This window comes from Lissotriton vulgaris, chromosome 1_2, assembly GCF_964263255.1.
Source record: "Lissotriton vulgaris chromosome 1_2, aLisVul1.2, whole genome shotgun sequence".
NCBI lineage: Eukaryota > Metazoa > Chordata > Amphibia > Caudata > Salamandridae > Lissotriton > Lissotriton vulgaris.
Window position 1 is genome coordinate 287,372,425 of NC_141686.1, and position 21,588 is coordinate 287,394,012.

Here is a 21,588-nt window from a genome sequence, read left to right on the forward strand (position 1 = left end):
GCTGTGCTCATGTCAGTTCTGCAGCACTTAAGTTGCCTCTCAGCAGTGTACCCTGCCCCTGCCCTCCCCCCGGCCCACACACTCCCATCTATGCCTCCAACAGTTCTATAGTACATCAATAATGTGTAAAGTGAAGGGGAGGCACAAGGCAGACAGGCAGTAAACACAAAAAGTAGTAAATCAGAGCACATCTTACCATCCTTCTGGACTGAAGATCGCTGTAAAAAAAGAAACAGAGAGTTAGTTCTCGAAATCTCCTGCAGTGCATGCTGTAAAGTGACGTTCAGAGAGGCGGGATGAGTGATGGACAATGATAAAAGACTGTGTGATCAACCAAGGCTAATGTTGGACTAGGCAGAACGAAGGCCGTGGCGATGTGATGTGTGCTCTTGCAAGCCATTCATAGTGATGCAGGTGGACATGCAGTCATAGATGTCGAGTGATGCATGTGATGTAGGAATGAGAGTACCATTTGGAACAAGTTGAGGGGTACGTATTTGAGGTGCCGTAGAAAGTTACTCAGGCATGGCGGGTGATGTAAGGCAACGGCTTTGGATGGGGTGATGATTGCTGATGGAGAGTGGTTTGGGAAGGTCTGATGGGCATGCAGGATTATACAGTAATCGTAGCGGGCTTTCTTTCGCCTTCTAGTTCATTCCATACATGTGCTATACCTAATATAACATTGTCTCATCACTGGGACACAACACAAGCCCACATTCAAAATGTTAGGACATGCTGCCTAATACAAAGCTCTAACTGCTACTAAAGACATAGTTCTCAAAGCTGCTCACCAATTGCTGTCTGTTCAAAGTCACTGCTTTCAGTTGTGCGAGTTTATATGTTAATACTAGAGGTTTCTCCTGGCTTGATTTTGTGCCATTGATAAATGGCTGATTTTGTAACCTTAAAGTGTACACCATCATCAGGAATTTATTGACTGTAGATTTTATATTATTTCTTTTATTACTTGTCATAATGACTTGAGATCCCAAAATTAAGAGTTCGGTGGCCGTGGCGATAACTTTTTTTCCTCCAGACAACTGCTTTTGCAGTTTTTAAAAACTCCCTTTTTTTCCTTATCATTTTCTCTTCTGTTGCACATTTAACCTTGTTTTTAACTGTGTAAAAGTGCGTAAACTGGCCTACAGTTTACCGCACTCTTTCCCGCTTACCGCACATAATTGTATACAACACCGCGCTTTGCGGGTCCCTGCCCACGTCTCGGACTAGTGGCCATTTTAGGTGGGGCTGACGACGCCAGGCGTTCTGCGTGGTCTAGTCTCAGAGGCTGGACGCACATTTAAACGAGCCATGCTGACGCGCAGCGTCATCGCGCAGCGGGATCGCCGGATGTCCGCCAGAGTTACGCCTGAGTTCAGCCCGTCTGCGCCCGTCCACGCTGAGGACGGGCTGCGGGACGGGCTGCCCTTTGCCAACATGTCCTCAGGTTTGTTAACTCTGGATTGTCGTGTATATTATACTTCCACGGCTTTACATTCATTGCGACCCTCCACCCCCACCTCTTGCACTTTATGCATCTTGCCTCTTCATTATTTCACATGTGCTGGCTGCGGCTTTTCTACTGGCAAAATGCAGCTCTCTAAGACACAGCATAACATAAAGCATTATAGGGGAAAAAGGAAGCCTACCAAGGGTCGTACTTCTTTTCCTCCCCCGCTCCATTTTTGGAGCTTAAATTGTAGATCGCTTCCTAAGAATAAATTAAACATCTTCGATTTCATAACTGAGGAATCCCCTGACGCTCTGTTCCTGACCGAGACCTGGATACACGCCAGCTCGGGTCCGGACATTGCTGCAGCTATTCCTTCCAACTATGTTGTGCTGCATCAGGATAGACCCTCAGGTAAAGGTGGTGGAATCGCAATCATCTTTAAATCCATCTACCAATGTAAACTGGAATTATTACATCTTCCAGGTAGTGAGGCTGCATTGTTCAAACTTATGATTAATCCCCGATTGACGCTTTCCGGCTTGCTAATTTATCGGCCGCCCAGAAATGCTGCTTCATGGATCTCCTCACTTGTTGATTGCCTATCAGCAACACTACTGAAATCGAATAATTTCACTACTCTTGGTGATTTAAACATCCACTTAGATGATGTTAACAATCCCCTTAATAAATCTTTTCTCTCCGATCTTGAGGTTTTCAACCTCAAACTTCGCAATTCCGGAGCCACTCATCTTGCTGGTCATCTCTTGGACCCAATCATTTCTACTCTTTCATTTGATTGTACTCACTCGGCGCGTCCGCTCGTTTGGTCTGATCATTATGCGATACATTTCGTGCTACCACCTGGTCTTTACTCGGCCAGTGTTTATGTGGAGGAAATTAAATCATCCTACCGCTGGGACAGGCTTTATGTAGCTGCTTTTAATCAGCGTCTGACTGAGACAAGGAGAGGTGTGGCTCACTGGTTAGAGGCGGCAGACCCGAGTGCAGAGAACGGCCCGGGACCAGGGTTCGATTCCCGACGCGGCAGGGTCTTGGACCAGGATCAGCGGACTGATAATTCTCGCATCGGTGCCTACTCCGACCAGGGAGCACACTCGGCAACTCTGGGCATTAGCTTGCCTCATCTCCACAACGGCCCCACACAAACGCCGGGGATGCCTGGTTTCACCTTGGAGACCCCCAGGAGGGACTATCTCACAGGGAAAGCCAGGACGGGTTCCCCAGCGGTCTATAGCGCTACGAGGCCTCCGGGTAGCAGTGCGCTTTACAAGACACAACAATTTACAATTTACAATTTACAATTCCATCTTCTATCAACACTGAGCAGGATTTGAATGCTCCCATTTCTTGTTGGTTGACAGATGCAGTGACTGCTCTCATTCCTCGCTCCAGTAGTAAATGTAGATCCTTGCGCCCCCCAGCACCTTGGTTCTCTGATGAGCTGAAAATCCAACGTGCTAAATGTAAAGCCCTGGAGAGGAAGTGGAGGATGTCTTACTCCGCTCCTTCTAAAGTGATTTACAAAGAAGAGCTGAAACTCTATCATGCAAACTGCAAACGTGCCAAGGCCTCCTACATCGCCTCTACAATTACTTCAGTGCAAAATTGTCCTCGGACTCTCTTTGCCACTGTTAAGAAACTCACAGGAGCTGACACCACTCCCGCGCTGCCGGCTTTAGATGGTATACAATGTAATGCCATTGCAGCCTTCTTTATATCCAAGGTTGAGGGCATTCATCAATCTTTGGCTTCCCTTCAACCACCAATTGATTTCCCCCAAACCGGCTTTCCCTGCAATGCCTTTTTCTCTCCTACTGAGTTTATTCACAACTGGATACCATTTGATGACTCCTCCTTCCTGTCTTGTTTAAAAAGCATCAGGTCAGGCTCCCCACGGGACCCTGTCCCTATGAAGATATTGAAACAACTTGACCTTGAACCACGGAGATTCCTAATGAGGCTACTAAACATCTCTCTTACCGAATCTCGGGTGGAACAGGATTGGAAACATGCCATGGTCGTTCCCCTGCTTAAAAAATCTGGTGCTGACATCACAAATCTTGCCAACTTTAGGCCTATCTCCCTGCTGCCAGCCTGTTCCAAAATACTGGAACGCCATGTTAACACCCAGCTTAATGAGTTTGTTGAAAACGTGGGATATCTTCATCCATCCCAATCAGGCTTTCGCGCTAATTACTCCACCGAATCCGCACTCCTTGGGGTGACCGAGCGACTCCGACACGGTATCGATAGCGGTGAGACCTTTGCGCTTACTCTTCTTGATTTAAGCGCTGCTTTCGATACCGTGTCTCATTCCACTCTACTGGAGTCTCTCTGCTCCCTTGGTGTTGATGGATCAGCGCTTGCCCGGGTGGCTTCATTTCTCAATGAGCGCACCTTTCAGGTTTTCTCAAACAAAGCTGAATCTGCGATTCATTCCTCTGCTTACGGCATCCCTTAAGGGTCTATATTGAGCCCTCTGTTGTTCAATATTTACATCAGACCACTTGCTTCTATCGTAGAGGACGCCGGTTTGTCTATATACTCATATGCAGATGACACGCAGATTGTGTTTTCTCTTTCTAGCAGCAGGGCTCAGGACACTTCTGCCCTTAAAATTGGCCTTTCTCGTGTTGCAGCTTGGATGCAAGCCCATCTGCTGAAGCTCAACGGAGACAAGACCGAGGTGATCGTACTAGGCAAACATAAAGATCTGTGGGGCTCTAGACACTGGCCCAGTGATATGGGCCCGTTGCCTACCCCCGTGCCTGTTGCCCGTAACCTCGGTTTCCTGATCGACGATAAACTTTCGATGAGGCAGCAGGCAACTAAGGTCGCTGCAATCTGTTTCAATACCTTACGCTGGTTGCAGAAGATCATATGGATGTTGCCTTAGTCCACTCGAAGAACTGTCGTACAGGCCCTTGTGATGTCTCGCATCGACTATGGCAATGTGCTTTATCTAGGAGCTGATAAAGCAACAATTAATAAACTCCAAGTGGTACAGAACTCAGCCGCTCGCCTCTTGCGCAATGTTCCACGGAGAACGTCCGCAATGCAAGCTCTGCGTGACCTACACTGGTTAAAAATTTCTGATCGTTTGGTCTTTAAAACTTTGTGCTTCCTGTTTAAGATTCGTCAGGGTTCTGCTCCCATCTACCTGCACAACCTTGCCCAGCCATATCTACCTGGCCGTTCCCTTAGGTCATCTAACAGTGGCAATCTCGTGATTCCAAGAATCCGACTGGCAAAAATTCCGCTATAAGTGTACTGGGGATGCCCAGACGTGGGTCCCAGGCACTCCACACCACTGGAGTCAAGCAAGCCGGGCTGATGAGAGGTGTTACCTCGAAACCGGTCCGGTTCCTCGGATGCTTGATTCCGTTCTGGGAAGGACATGGCTTTTGTAGTTCGGACTGGACTGTTCCCATGGGGCACAGGGTCAGAGCTGATTTGCATATCGCCATTGTCTAACCCAGGGTGGTGTGGAGTGCAAAAAAACGATGGATTAGGACCCAGATCTTTTGACTGGGTTGAATGTGTGACATTGATCCACATTCGGTCCATCACCTGTTGTTTTGGCAAAAATGGGAGGCCGTTCATTCGCATATCTAGGACCCAAGATGTGGAATGCTCTCCCGCTGGCGCTAAAAACAGAAACCAATTTCCTGGCTTTTCGCAAAAAATTGAAGACCTTTCTGTTTTGAGTTCCCCTGCTCTGTTTCTCTTGTTTCCCTCAGCAATTGCTTGTTTTCTTCTTCAGTCTGTCCCTGGCACCGGGAAACCCAATGCGGGTAGCTGTGCGCAATACAAATTCAATAAATAATAATAATAATAATAATAATGCATCATGTTTCCTAGCAGGTTCAAGCATTGCCACTCTAATAGGCCTTTTGGCTCTGGCAATTCTTGTTTTATTCTGTCATGGTTTTTTAAAACATTTAATATTAGGGATGCTGGCAATCACTCATCAATCTACAAAAAAACATATATTACTATTCTAGTCCCTGAAACTAACGGGAACCACTTTGTGTGTGGGTGTGCTCCTTGTATAAGGCTGAATGCTGTAAAATACTGTGAAGTCAACCAGTGTCTTAAGTGAGCTGACCCAATGCCCCATGAGGCATGAGAGAGTGGGTGAAAGAAAAATGTTTATGGCACAACAGCAGATTAATTTAGGCCTGACTGGAAACTTTTAACAACAACTATGTTATTCACACACGTTTAGTAAAATCAAAAGGGCTTGGATAACAGCAGACCTAAATAGGCATATCGTTCTGGCGTAGACTGCCAGCATCTTGCCTTTGCTAATACGTTTTAAATGATATTCTTATAAATCTTTATTACAGCTAGATAGGGTGGGTTGGAAAAAATTGCTAAAAAGGCTTGCAAACAGAAATAGAGGCGGTTATACAAATAGATAGTGGTGTGTAGATGGATAAGTAGATAGCGTTGCATAGATAGATAGGCAGACAGACAGGTAGATACATAGAGTGGCAGACAGACAGACTGGTAGTTACATAGAGAGGTAGACTGACGGGGGATAGACAGGTGAATACATGGAGAGGCACACAGACAGACAGGTAGATAGAAAGGTAGACAGATGGACAGATAAGATAGACAGAGATAGCACAGCAAATTGGAATAAACAGCAGAGCTTACATTAGTAAGATAAAAGTTAAATGTCTATTTAAGCACACCATACAAGAGCACTGAAACCAAACAAGCATGGCATACACGAGGATAAATAGACTAATTTGGTTTAGAAGTATAACTGTAGTCCTCAATACAAATACAGTCAAATGGCCCATTCCTTGGCATCAGGCGAATCCCCAGTACTGTGGCTACTGGTCACCTCCGTCGCTGCGCGTATCCCTCCATCAGCCTGTGAGCTTCTCCACAACAGCTGCTCTGCATGCCATGTGGTTGTGTTGAGCTAGAACCAGTCAGTGTTGTGCCTCTATATCACAGACCTGAGGTGCAGCTACCATGTGAGGGGCAGTCAGTGATGCCCTTGACTAAAACCTGCCAGTTGCTCTCACACCTTTGCTTGACATATTCTGAGCAGCTAATAATTTAAAGTGTAATGCAGTTTAATCTCTTTTTGGTATTTTCCAGAATACTTATTGCCAGCATCTGTTGTCCCAACACCTTGCAACAAGGAACACTAAATATATTAAAAAAATTCCTGTGGTGTCTTCTCTGCTCTTCAACATCTTTACATCCATGACTGGAGTCATGAATGTTACAGCAATACCGCCCTCCAAATCCCTGCATCACCAAGAGAACAATGGCACCAAGGGATGAAAAGCTTTAGCATGCACGTGGTGAGCATTACTTTAATGGAGTGTAAGGCTAGAGGAAACAAGCATTACTATTCAAGTGTTTGGGAGCTGGAGGCAGGCACCTGTTCAACTATGTTGCACCAATACAGACACCAGAATTTGATAAAGAATTGGACACATATATTGAAGCAAAAAAAAAAAGAATGGGGGACTATTTTGACACCACTCATCACATAATTATGGAAAGACACAGGGGCATATTATCAAGGGGGTTTATCTCCGCTTTTTTGGCTTTAAAAGCCAAGAAAGCGGAGATAAAATGATCTCCCTATTACCTATCTGTCGCTAACACCAGTTAGCGAAGCTAGTAGGAGATAGCGACCATCTTGGGCCCCGCTTTGCATGTCAGTGATATTTATCACTAATGACATGCAAAGTGGGCGTGCCAAGATGTTAGCGACTGGAAACAGTCGCTAACATCTCTATCTCCTATTACCAACTTTTGGAGATATTCGCGCTAAGCGCGAATAACTCCAAAAGCTAGCACCTGCCCCTGAGCAGTTCTTAGCCATGTTATCCAATGGTAGGTGGATAACATGGCTAAGAGCATTAGCTCGGTAATACATGAATATCACTGACTTTTCAGCGATATTCATGCATTTTGAACGATTTTTATCGCTTAGGAGATAAACCTTGATAATAGCAAGGTTCCTAAGTTATAAAAATCGCCGCAGCCCGGCGATAAAAATATTGCCGCTAAACCAACATAGCGATAATTATCGCTAGTTGTTGGTAATATGCCCCACAGTTTCTAGGTTGAACCTGAGCCAACTTGCACGCCCTGCTCTGCGAGACTTGCTGTATTGGAGTGTAGAAGAGAAGCCCCACCTACGCTCAGCACATATTTTTCATTAGCTTGTGTCTTTGTCCTTCGTAAATGCTGGCTTCTGATTCATTAACTGGCTTGTTAACCCCTCCTTAGTACGGCCTTGTCTTCATTTATATCCTTCCATGGCTACTGACCCCTTTACTTCGCATGTTACACGGTACGTGTTATAGTCTGGAAGCACTCTTCTTTAATGAGTTTCACTGCAGGCATGACATGCGCTGCTTCAGCTAGTGGTTCAACACAGCAGCTTTCCTTGGAAAGAGATTTGTCCTGTTAACGCTAAGTTTACCTACTCTGATGCTGCGTGCTATACAAGTGGCATTCCGTGTGACTTTGAATTGTGTGTGTTCTGTATAACGCCGTAAACGCGCAGTGTGTCTGTGGAGAGCGGGCGTTCCCGCCTCGGCTGTTTGCCTGGAGACAGCTGTGTCTTTTTCTTACATGTGCCGTGCACTGAAGCCTGCGCACGGTTTTTGTGGGAGTCAGGCATGTCTTCATGGCAACAGTGTGAACAAATGAGGGATCGCTGACTCACTGGAATAAGACACTGCTTTTGCAGATAAGAGTAATATTTTATTGTTTCCCACATTAGCAGCAAGCACTAGTCTAGAATGGTTGTCTAAGACATACCTAAAACCCCCCTCATTACCGGTTCCTGGCAGCTGGCCTCGCAGGGAGCAGCTCAATTTGACAGATTGCTGTACACCGCGGAATAGCTGCTGTCAAGCACCAGCAAACCTCATGATTAACCTTCTAGACTCATCATTAATCTCTTTGCTGTGGAAGTGCTTTGGCTTGGACTACACACGTCCTTTTGGTTGCTGGCACTGTGTTATGATTGGGCATTTAATTGTGGACACTGGATGTTTAAGTGCAGAGAGGCAAGTTGTTAATGAGCGGATAGTGAACTGGACTTGTTAGCTGAGTTATCCCTGTATTGAATGTCTTAAGATAGCATTCGCAACACCATTTTATTTCCAGTCGCCATTTTGACTAATGATCGAAATTAATTTCTGTCTCTCACATGTTCTACCCCAGCTTTAAGCAGCTGCAATTGTTTTCATTTCTCCAAGGTTGAGCTTCGCTGTACTAATCAACACACTGTCTTTGTCTGTGCATACTTCTCCCATTAGATAGGCCTGCTCCGACCCTAAAAGCGGCGGGTGCAGACAGAGTGATCTTGCCGCTGAGATAGCATGTGCCTGGTCTCAGGATCAGAACCCATCCTTCTGTATCTCCTTTGTTTACCATCTGCGAAATGGAAATTTCCAGTTAGGGTGGGACTTTATTGGTTTTGAGTTATAATTATTGTAACACCATGCTTACTGAAGTATCTCCCTCTGCAGCAATCTAAGGAGGTTGGCCGGACCGGACTCCACTCGAGTGTATCCTGAATAAAGCTTACTTGGTTTGTATTCTCCACTGACTGACCAACTCTTCATTTGTATGGAAGGCTGAGAGGTGGTCGCGAGTGACCCGGGTGACACTCATCGGGTCACTTCCTTCACTGGTGCCGGGGTCACCAGCCATGCTTTGCTCCTGACGTGACTTTGTGTGTGTGAAAATGTAATATGAAAGCGCAGATTCCGAGATTCATTTCAACAGCCTGAGATTAGGGTGGTGGGGAATTCACTAGTGCCCGCATTTACCAATATTATGTTCAGTGATAGGAGTTTTAAGTTGTACTTTATGGGAATGTTCATAAAACACTTCTCAAACAGCAGCACCTATGTTGGTACTCAAAAATATGTTGCATCACTTGCAAAATGTTAGCACATACCCTATCAATATTCACAGACTGAATACATATGCCTGACTAGTTTTGAAAAAGACAAGGGTAAATGTGTTTTCCGGGTTTAGAGCGCAAAGGATAACCGCATATATCATAGGCATGCACGAGAGAGAGTTTCCACACAGAGTAAAATTTTTTCCTAGTGGAGAAAAAAAATAAGGATATCTGTGGTAAAGAATGTACATTTCTGCTTTATGTAATCAGGGTCGCATTTTAGAAACTTTGACCTATTGGTATTGTAAATGACAATGGCTTTTATTATTACATGTTGTTTAAACAAATAAAAGGCATTGTCATTTACAATGCCAATAGCTCAAAATCTCGCAGTTGTGAGGCGTATTGCATTGCAAATGCTTGTTTACTTACGTTGGTGTGTGTGGTGAAGTGGATGTATGTTGGATGTATGTTGTTTGTAGTGGAATTGTGTGGTTTAAATTGAAATCGTTAGTTGTGGAATTGTGTGGGGTGTAATGGTGTGGTGTTTCGTGTCTTTGTGTATTGGAAATAAGTGGGATGGTGAATTGATAGGTGTGAGAGTTGTATAAAATAGAAAGTATTATTCAACGTTACTGTACAACATATGCAGTAGGAACAGTAAAATGAAAAACGAGTTTGTCACACTGACTTGAAATTTATGTCTATGCACGATCCACATTCACTCAAATATTTACATATTTGTCTCAAAGTTGATGAATTTTACATTCGGATTAATAATTTGGAGTACAATTAACCTTGTAAAAAGGCAAGAGGGGGTAATACAATAATTTAAAAGAAGGACTATTAACAATGACCAGGAAGAGAGGGGTATCCCTTTGAAAACATCCAGGGAGTAGATTTCTTTATAAGGACAAGTCTTTAACAGTCAAGTCTTCAGCAGCAGCCACTTGTTGTTGTATTATGGGTCTTGTAAATTCCAATGAGTCTGTCAGCAATTTCAAATATGTTGTTCCGCAGAGATCTAATTATGAATTGTGCATTTTTTGTTTGCTCATAGATGTAAAATGCAACAATAGATACGTTTTTAAAATTAAGGGCTGCATCAATCTCATCCATGAAGGAGAGCGGAGTAGGCTTAAAATGATGAAGAGCAAACACCAAAGCTAACAAACTAAGTGTCTTTTCTCCTCCAGAAAGATTAAATATTTTTTCCAGCTTTTCTTTGGTGAACGAATACTGAACATGATTCCTTCAGAGAATGGGTCCAGGCTGTCTACAAGTTCTAGTTCAGCGTCACCTCCCAAGTCAACATTTGGTAATTCTCCTTCAGTTTATTTGTTATGACATTAAAACCAGCCATAAATTCATTAAGTCTTTGTTTCCGAAGATCCTCATATGCTCTTCTGAAGTTGTCCCTTTCATTAGTAATTTCATCCAGTTCAGCTACACGCTGCAAGTACAGTTCTTCCTTCTTTTTGTACTCTGCAATTGCACCGAGATTGGGTTTCATTTCAATACAATTTGCTTCCAAAAGAGCAATATGATTGTTAACCACATCAGGATCATGTATGGCTTCAAGCTCCTCTTGGCTAAGCACTGCAAGCTCTTCTGCTGGCCGATCTTCTATTTGATGCAGAGATATTTTTGGCATCTCTCTTTGCCAGTATTTTATTTTTGAATGATGCTCTGTAATGTGACTGTCTATTTGTTCAATTTTAAGCCTAATATTAAGAGCTTCTATATGAAGGGAATGCTCATTTTCTTGAATGACTTTAATTTCTTGCAGTAAACTGCGGTGCTCCTCTTGAATTGCAGGCAAAGTACCCTCTGCTTCTTTACACTCCTTCATGACATCTGTGGCTTTCTCCTCAAGGTTTTTCAGTTCTTCAGTAAGCTCTGTAACATCTCGGTCATTATCTGATATTTCTTTCTCTGTACGGACAACTGATTCTTCTGCTTTCTTAAGATTTCTGCTTGCAGCCTTTATTGCCACTTGAGCTTTCATAATGGAAGACGTACACTCGTCTATTTCTTTGTTTACTTTGTCTACTTTGTCCTGTTGAGCTTTAACTTTGTGATTGTTGATATCAATGATAAGCTTATGCAATCTTTTGACTTCAGTTTCTACTTTACCAGCTTTCACAGCAACTTTCTCATGGTCTTTTTTAAGTTCATCAAGTGATTTTTCCATTTGTTTCTGCTTATTTTTATCAGGGGCAGCTGCAATTACACTGGCCTCCAGTTCTTTTACCTGAAGCTTTAAATGTATTTCTTGCTCTGACAAGCTCTTAATGCTGGCCGAATACTTCTCAAACGTATTCTTCATCTCTCTAACCCTAAGACGTAATCTTGAAACTGCTTCTTCAAGCTGTACTTTCTCCTCCTGACAATGAGTAGCTTGCGCTGTGTCTTTCTGGAGTTGTGATTCCTTATTGTTTAACTGTTCTTCTGAAATCTCAACCATTACTGAAGACCCCATTCTTCCTTTCATAATTTTTCCTCCTCCTCCAGTCATTGTGCCAGACTGTTCTATGATTTGTCCTTGCAATGTTACTTCTCTCCATCGCTTGTCTTTCTGGAATGCCACTCTTGTTGCTTGATCCAAGTTATCAGCCACAAGAGTATCACGCAAAGAAAAATAAAATGCTGGTCGAATCTGCTCATCTTGTATTTTCACCATATCAAACAAACGAGGAATGTTTTCAGGAGTTTGGATTTTATCCATTTTTTTCAGATACCTTCATCTTGTCTAAACCAATTAATGTTGCTACGCCAATATTCTGCTTCTTCAAAAAATTAACACACTCTTTGGCTGTGTCAATAGTATCAACAACAATGTGATCCAAGGCACCGCACGATGAAGAGATGGCTACATCATATTTCTCATCAATAGCTCCCAAGTCACCCAGCTTTCCATATATTCCAGGAATTTTTCCAGTTTTCTTCTGCTGAATCAGGGCATCAAGAACTTTTCCTCTGCTACGATTTGCTGATAATGAACTTTTGGCTTCCTCAACTTTCTGACGAAGATCTCGAACGGTAGTCCTCAAATTCACTTCCTCTTTCACAAGTTTGTCAGGATCAATCTCTTTCTTTTTCAATTCCTGTTCTGTCTCAGGCAATTTGACCTCAAGCTCTTTGATTGCACTTTTTCTTTCACGCAAAGTATCTGAAGCAGTTGCTATAACACTCCTTAGCACACGTAAGTTACAGTGATGTTATAAATACAAGTGTTTCCACAGTCTGATACAATCATGAAGAGTAGTTATTATTGGTACATCAGTTCGTGTTTTATTCTTGTTCACTGAAAACTTTCCACACAGCCGACACGTGTTTCGTCGTATTTGGGAATGTAACCCACGACTTTTTCAAGGCTATTTCCAGATCTGTTGTCTTTCCATCAGTATGCAGTGATAATTCCAACCCGCATGGGGGTTCTACGGGGGTCCTCTGCTGTATGTTATTCTACGAGTGCAGTCCGATTAGCTCCAAATATCAGTAGTTACAGGAAGGCTTTCGCCCGTTTGTATCTCTGCCCGAGAAGTATTCCCCGTTTACAATCAGCATGTCCGCTCGATTGCCGTCTCCTAAGGGACGGCAATCGAGTGGACACGCTGATTGTAAACGGGGAATACTTCTCGGGCAGAGATACAAACGGGCGAAAGCCTTCCTGTAACTACTGATATTTGGAGCTAATCGGACTGCACTCGTAGAATAACATACAGCAGAGGACCCCCGTAGAACCCCCATGCGGGTTGGAATTATCACCGCATACTGATGGAAAGACAACAGATCTGGAAATAGCCTTGAAAAAGTCGTGGGTTACATTCCCAAATACGACGGAACACGTGTCGGCTGTGTGGAAAGTTTCCAGTGAACAAGAATAAAACACGAACTGATGTACCAATAATAACTACTCTTCGTGATTGTATCAGAATGTGGAAAAACTTGTATATATAACATCACTGTAACTTACATGTGCTAAGGAGTGTTATAGCTTGTGTAAGGCTTGTGCCGTGTTGGGAAGGATTAAAGTGGTTCCTTCTACCTTTTAGCACTGTCAGATATAACCTCTAAGTCTAATCAATTGTGAGATTTTCTTAGTGGCGCCAAATAACCTATACCAAACCACTACTTGTGCTTAACTTTGTATCTGAAGCAGTTGTCAGAGCCTCCTTAGCCTTATTCAATTGTAAAAGAGCAGTATTATGTCGACTCAGATATATATCAAGCTCAGACTGAGCAACTTCCATCGCAGAACGTGCTTCATTTACAGTTTTGCTGAATTCCATAAGTTCTTTTTCCTTCCCCTCCTTCTCCTCTTGAAGTCTCTGTGTTTCTTTTTTAAGACTTTCCATAACTTTCTTCAGTTTATCTTCTTCAGTTTCTTTTAGATTTTCCAGAGCCTCTTTTTTGGTCGTGGACTCAGTGATGATCTTTTCACTCTGGCCGGGTACATTTTTTAACTCCTCAACCTTTTCTTTGTCTTTTTGGAGTTGTTTTTCAAGTTTTTTCACTTTACTTTTTGCATTTTACAGTTTTTCTCTCACATTGACATCTTGCAAATCTAACTGAGTAAACTTCTCTCGGTTCTCCTCGATGAATTTGTTAATTTTGTTGAGTTTTTTTTCAACATCTTTTAAAGCTTTGTTCTTCACTTTCATTTCTTCTGCAAGTTGACCACTCTTCTCGTTCACATCCTTAGTATCTTTGTGTATTTTCTCCTTTTGAGCATCAAGTTCACTAATTCGTTTTTGAAGATCATGAATATAATACTGACAAATGTGATTCTTCTTCTTGAAAATGTCATTTTCCAAAGTGAGAAATTCAATAGCTTTATTTTTTTCTCCTTCCAACGCATCCTTTTCTTTTTCCACCATTTTAACCCTATTTAACTTTTCTCCTCTTTGTTCATTTAAAAGCTCCACTCTGCGACACAAAACCTGAATGGGATTTTTCAATCTTTCTGATCCAATTATATCTTCCAGATACTCCAGCATGCCTTCATCATGTTCAGTCTGGCCTTTAGGTTTCATCATCGCTATTTGTTCAACCTCACCCTGCAAGATTAAGAATCTGTTGTGGTCCTATCCCATGGCTTCTTAGTATAATTCCAACACCTTTGAAAGTCTTCTTCTTTCCACTTATATGGTAGACAGAAGAATTATCTTTATAAGCAGTTCTGGATACGTAGAAATTACTATTTGGAATGACTTTAAAATCATCAGCTTCCTTATCAATGATCTTTTGAAAATGAACTTCAACGGTGCAACTCTGAATATCCTGATGTTCATCAGAATTATGGATCAACACAGATAGCTTCTTTGATCTGATCTTTTGAGCACGATATCCAAAAACAAAAAGCATGGAGTCAATGACGTTGGATTTTCCACTTCCATTTGGCCCAATAATGCATGAAAAACGCTTATGGAAAGGCCCAAGGATTTGTTCACCAGCATAAGATTTGAAGTTCTGGTTGACTATGTGAGTTATCATGAGACGAGGCGCTCCAGCTTCATTGGTCATTGCAGGTGGTGGCGGTGGAGAGATGCTACTTAAAATCTCTTCCAAACTTCTAGTATCAAGTACCTCACCAGGAACCCCATGCGGAGTCCCCTCCAGATTCCCGTTGGCTGCGGGGGGCTCCTGTTGATCCGGCTTCTGCCGTCGGTGGCGGCACCTCAGCGGGTTCTGGTGACTCCGGAGCTTTTGCCACCGCAGTGGACGCTTTGGTTCTCTTGCTGGGGGCCATGTCGCCCTAATAAGTAGAGCTTTCGGCGGCTGTGGTCAATGCACGGAGAGGACGAACAGAAGGGTTAGGAGATGGAGTTCAGAAGGTGAAGAGCCGCTGGCTAACTGGAAGAGAAACACAGCACCCGGCTCTGTCACAGCTTCTCCCGCTAAAATGACAGCTTTGCAGACAACTTTCAACAACAAAGCCCGTTTTCCCGAAGATGCCACGGGGCTTGCTGGATGCAGTATTTTTTTCACGATTTTTAGACACCTCTGTTGGCCACAGCGAGCAAGTGGAAGAGATATTTTACGGTGGATCAGCTGCGTGTTCCGACTCAGCTCCTGCCTCTGCTGTGACTTCTCCACTCGAAAAATTAGAAAGTAAGAATGAAAGTGATAAATACTTTGTGTATGAAGTGGTGAATGAACTCTAGATAGAGTAGAGGAAAGAGTGTGAGAGAAATAGTATGAAGGGGAGAGAAGGTCATAGACGCATAAAGAGGCTAAGCACTATGAGAAATGCTGGATCAGTGTGTTTGTGTGTAATGGAATTATGTAGATATTAAGTATGTGGTATTAAGTGTAATGGACTTTTATGTAATGGTTTTGTGGGTCATAGAGTGGCATGTATTGAGTTGAATTATGTGGCATGGTGTTGAATTATGTGGCATTATTTGGACTTTTAGTGGGGTGGATTGGATATATGTGGTGCGTAGTGGAATTATGTGTTGTGGGGTGGAATTGTCTGGCGTGCATTGGAATGAAGGTGGTAACAAAGTGTAGATGCAATAATCAATGCAGCAAGTGGTTCACTACTACACGTTTGGAACAACCCTTCATAATTCACGTCTGACACCAAAACCCTTACTACAAATGCTCCTTTTTAAACTCATGCTCCACGAACAAAGTAAAATAAATGGAGTAACCTCATCCAAAAGCACTTTCAGGCTTTGCCAGGGGTATAAAAAACTACACAAATGTAGTAAACAGTATTAAAACCTCAAAATCGAGAGCTTAACAATATCAATCAATCAATCAAAGCATTTATATAGCGCACTACTCACCCGGAGGGTCTCAAGGCGCTAGGGGAGGGGGGTCCGCTACTGCTTGAACAGCCAGGTCTTGAGCTGCTTCCTGAAGGCGAGGTGGTCCTGGGTCAGGCGGAGGTGGGTCGGGAGGGAGTTCCAGATCTTGGCGGCGAGGTAGGAGAAGGACCTTCCCCCTGTGGTGGCTCTTCGGATGCGGGGGACGGCGGCGAGGGCGTGGCTGGTCGATCGAAGCTGGCGTTTGGGAGCGTAGAAGTTGAGGCGGCTGTTGAGGTATCCTGGGCCTTGGTTGTGTAGGGCTTTGTGTGCGTGGGTGAGGAGACGGAAGGTGATTCTCTTGTTGACCGGGAGCCAGTGCAGGTCTCTCAGGTGTCCGGAGATGTGGTCGCGGCGGGGGATGTCCAGGATGAGACGTGCTGAGGCGTTCTGGATCCGCTGGAGTCTCTCCTGGAGTTTGGCGGTGGTTCCGGCGTAGAGGGAGTTGCCGTAGTCCAGACGGCTAGTGACGAGGGCCTGGGGGACCGTCTTCCTGGTCTCGGTGGGGATCCACCAGAAGATCTTACGTAGCATGCGCAGGATGTTGAAGCACGACGAGGAGACGGCGTTGACTTGTCTGTTCATGGAGAGGGAGGAGTCCAGGATGAAGCCCAGGTTGCGTGCGTGGTCAGTTGGCTTGGGGTGGTGCCCAGGGCGGGGGGCCACCAGGAGTCAGATACTTAATTTCAGGGAGACTTTAGCAAAGCATTATCACCATCTATGCCAAACCAATTTAATCATGTGGCAAACAAGTTTCAGGCAATTTTGCCCCAGAATTGATGCTCATGCAAATTCCAAATTGCCATAAAGGCCCAAAAACGTTTTTAACTCACTGATTCCAAAATGATGCCAAACACTGTTCACTCTACGAGTGACTGTCAACCACACACAGCCAAATCTCAAAGCTATTTAACAACCACACACATATTTTTTTTATGTGTGGGAATTTGTGGTGATGCAGTTCACATATTTTGATAGAAGTGAAACTTGAGCGGAGGCAGCAATGAAATGAAGTCTAGGGAAAAGTACAAATGTAAGTATAAAAGGATCCATTCAAATATGCAGTAGAAAATAAATTGACTACTAGAAGGTAAATGAACACCTGTGTGAGTCTTCTCCATATCGGTTTGACCGCATCATACAAACAAAGATTGCTTTTCGATTATGACATTATGCTAAGCTTTTGACCTAAATAGACTGCGTAGTAGAAGAGGCCAAGGGACAACAGTAAAAAAAATAAAAAAAACTTGGGAATGATTAAATAAATTGACGATAACCACATGTTCAAAATTACAGAAAGTAAGATGGCAGTGTAGTGGAAAGAAGGTTGATAACCAAAGAAGGAGATTGAAAGATGATGAATATAACTGCTTGTAGAGAGGCAAAACTAGACGGGATAATGAAGGAAAAAACAACAACAGTCCACAACAAGCATTTACAATGCAATGGTTTCGGCATTGTTAAAGTTAGAGCTATTGGCATTGCTCATGACATTATTTTTATTAATGTTTTTGTTTTTAAAACATAAATAAATGGCATTGTCATTTACAATGCCAATAGCTTAATGACTTGCAAATGCGAGCCCTATTGCATTTGCACCCACACAGAGCCACACACATGAAGTGTGGCTCAATGGTTAGAGCGGCAGACCCCGATGCAGAGGTCTAGCCCGGGACCAGGGTTCAATTCCCCGCCTCGGCAGGTCTTGGGCTCAAAATTCCACAGACCTGATAATTCTCGCCTCAGTGCCTATTCTATTCTAATCATAGAGTCCCACTCTGCAAATCTGGGCAATAACTTGCTTAATCTCCACAACGGCCCCCACACCGCTAAGGATGCCTGGCCTTCACCCTGGGGGTGCCCAGGAGTGGACGCCTCACAGGGAAAGCCAGGATGGGTTCCACAGCGGTATTCGTACAAGCGCCTTGAGACCCTTGCGGGTGAGTAGTGCGCTATACAAGTATCAATTTACAATTTTACATTTACCCACCGACACAGAGCCACACACACAGAACCACCCACACACACACAGAGCCACCTACACACACAGAGCCACCCGCACACACACCGAGCCACACACACAGAGCCACCCACACACACACACACACACACACAGAGCTACCCACATGCACACACACAGAGCCACACACACACACAGAGCCACCCACACACAAAGAGCCACACACACACACACACAGAGCCACCCACATACACAGAGCCACCCATACGCACAGAGCCACCCACACACACAGAGTCACCTCCAAACAAAGTTACACACACAGACAGAGCCCAACACACAGAGCCACACAGACAGAACCCAACACACACAGACCCCCCCACACACAAAGCCCCACACACACATCCCCACACACAGAGCCCAAAACATACACAGACCCACACACAGACCCCAAAACACACACAGAGCCCAATCAGGGGGGTAGAGGCAAGTAAAACGGCACAATCAGGGGGCAGAGGCAAGAAAAACGGCACAATTAAGGGGGCAGAAGGCAAGAAAAACTGCACAATCGGGGGCAGAGGCAAGTAAAACGGCACAATCAGGGGGCAGAAGCAAAGAAAAAAGGTACAATCAGGGGGCAGAAGGCAAGAAAAACGGCACAATCGGAGGGGCAGAGGCAAGTAAAAACGCACAAACAAGGGGGCAAAGGCACGTAAAACCGCACAATCAAGGGGGCAGAGGCAAGAAAAACGGCACAACTTTAAACCCTTCGGAGACTTGACTGTAATTCTTTTTTTGGCCAAAACTTCACGTAAAGAGTGACGCTTCAATAAAATGAAGTTATTGCGTCCCTTCCAAGTTGTTCAAACGCACCCCCCTCCCCCCACCCTTTCTTTCCACTCCTTCCAGCTCCATACCCACACAGGTACCAAGTCCCTCACATCACCATGGGCTGCCACAGTTCCATCTAAACACACGGGCGAAGGCGCCCCAGAGAGCAGGGTACCAGCCTCACCTCTGTGCAGAATAATACCCTTCCTCGGAAATCAGAGTTCAGGACCAGTGTCCGGGCTCTGGCTGTCGTCCACCTGGAGGGTGGCAGTGCCCGTCCTCGCAGGAGTCGCTGCTTCTAAACTGACCTCACATCCACGTCACACCCTTCAGTGGCTGCCCTAGGAGGACCGCACCATCGTCCAGGACTGATGCACCCCTTACAAGGCAGCAGCTACCACTGGTACCTAGGTAAACTACTGGTTTCTGTCAGCCGTCACAACACCGCCAGCAGACTCAGAACCAGGAATGCAAGAAAGGGAGCCCAGGGGTCAGAGATCAAGACCACCCCCCCCCCCCCACCCCCCATTGCAGGTGCGTCCTGCGATAGATCACTCCTGAAACTTAGAAATTAACAAAGACCCTGCAAGAAGCAGCGTGTCTGCCGGCCCCTCAGCAAACACAGTGCCCTTCCCTGCCATGCTTTTGTTTGCATTCCTCAAGTGTCCTCAACTAGAGGCAGAACAATGATTCCTGGGGCACCAGGCAAAATAATATTTTGCTGTTTGTATGTTTCTATCTCCCTAACAAAATGGCCATTGTGAAGGAGGAAACGGGGCTGGAGAAGTGAACATGAAGAAAAAAGGGTCAGTGGGATAAAAGAGGAGAATTAAGAAAGGAATTGTAAAAGATTTTAGATAGCGAATTAGAAGGAGGAGAGATTCTTTTTTTATATATTTTGCATAGTTCACCAATTCCTTGGCCTCTATGGGAAACTCGGAGCTCAGATTCTCTTCTGCTCAGTGTGATGGATAAAGACAGAAGTGAAGACAGTGTGGATGAAAGGAGAGGACAATGGAAAATGATGGGGCCGGGAGAAGTCATGAGGCAAGGCAAAGAGATGTAATATGAAATTATGAAATATATGTAACGGAGAAGATATGGGTCTGAGAAGACGGGAAGAGGGTAAGTAAAAAGATACATGGGAGATGAAAGAGTTACCGTTGGGGAATGTGGGAGGGGTTTCAAAAGAAAGGAAACCTAGGAAAGGACGATGACCCTGAAAGTTTTTAGAGTTTTACTAGTACAAAATCATAAACAGGCATATGGGAAGGGATGACTACAACTTGCAGAACTCTGACCTCCTGTGTACAAACATGAATTTTGCATTAGCCAGCACCTATCTGACACGGCTTCCGTCAACCGGTAATGACCAGCACTCCCGCTGACCCCTTGTCGGAAACAATAGCAATCTGGCTGATTGCACAGGAGAAGACTGTAGGCAAAATTCCTGCGTGTTCCTCTCCTCAACAAACAAGGCAGCATGTAAAAATTATTGGACATTGGGCTCAATTACGAAGCCTATGGAATCCCAAACACTGAAAAAACATACTCCCCTCTCTACACATGTATATGTGGTGTGGCAGCAAATTGTATCAGCACGCAGATAACTGCGATCATCTCCCGCCAACCACAGTGCCATGTCCATATGGAACCCTATTAAGAGAAATACTCTGGACACTTGCATAAATGTCATACATTCCATTATAAGCACCTTGCCTGCATAACCCCAACGTCTTAACTTCCATTTACAAGTTTTTCAACAGAAAAACAAAACATCACAAATGGCTTTTGACATCTTTCATCGGCATAGTACCCAAACACGAGCCTTTTAACATATATAAACTCACCCTTTTCATGAAACACTTTGACACATGACAAATCCTCTACATGGTGCACGATACATCATGCGCACACCAGTTACGCAAGGTTTGCTGCATTCACGCGGCCACATAGAATTTAGGACCTAAGCCGATGAAAAAGATGGGCGGAGAGTAGGCAAAGAATCTTCGCCAAACTGAGTACTGCATGCCTCGCAAAGCGAGCAGCGCTTGCGCGCTGCCGTTATAGGCTCGACCTAAAAAGGGTGCTATGGTTGTCGAGATGGGGATTGGGCATGAATTAAGTGTCTGCTTTAAGTGGTTGCTTTTCAAAGCTTTTTGGTAAGATATTCAAGGTATCTCCCAGACAAAGATCCATTGATTTCCAAATGTGGGCTCCGTTTCCCCTAATCGTTTTTTCTACCATTTTCTCCTTTTGTATTCGGGGGTGGATAGTGGAGGTGAAGTGTGTATATCAGAATTATGTTGCTGGATCAAGTTAAGTAGTGAGTTCGGTTAGTTGGTCGTTAATATGATATTTTACTCACAAAAGAAAGATCACAGTATATTTAAGTATGGCATTTAGACAACTTCTGTTGGCAAAGAAAACGTAATATGTATTGTAAAGGTTGTACATTTTGAGTGTAGTAGAAAAAAGATACTACTACTCCTGGAATTCTTTGTGACATCCACACAAGTCAGAAAGGTACTCCAACATAGATGTAAAGTTATGGAAGAAAGTTTACAATTTTTAAACCTATGGCTATGATAGACAGTAGATGAAT

General features: G+C 44.1%; 1 protein-coding gene and 1 pseudogene across 2 annotated transcripts in view; both read right to left on the reverse strand.

Moving 5' to 3' along the window:
- Window positions 1-21,588, reverse strand: part of CARNS1 (carnosine synthase 1) — a 570,577-nt gene that overhangs the window by 505,740 nt on the left and 43,249 nt on the right. Inside the window, exon 2 of the mRNA XM_086953255.1 lies at window positions 197-218. Coding sequence (XP_086809381.1) covers window positions 197-199 — 3 coding nt within the window. The 5' untranslated portion in view covers window positions 200-218. The remainder of the gene's footprint in view (window positions 1-196; window positions 219-21,588) is intronic.
- Window positions 10,202-15,467, reverse strand: LOC147736515 (structural maintenance of chromosomes protein 4-like; annotated as a pseudogene). The gene is made up of 2 exons (XR_015307562.1): window positions 13,516-15,467; window positions 10,202-12,549 (listed from the first exon to the last, which is right to left on the reverse strand). The product of XR_015307562.1 is annotated as a structural maintenance of chromosomes protein 4-like (transcript).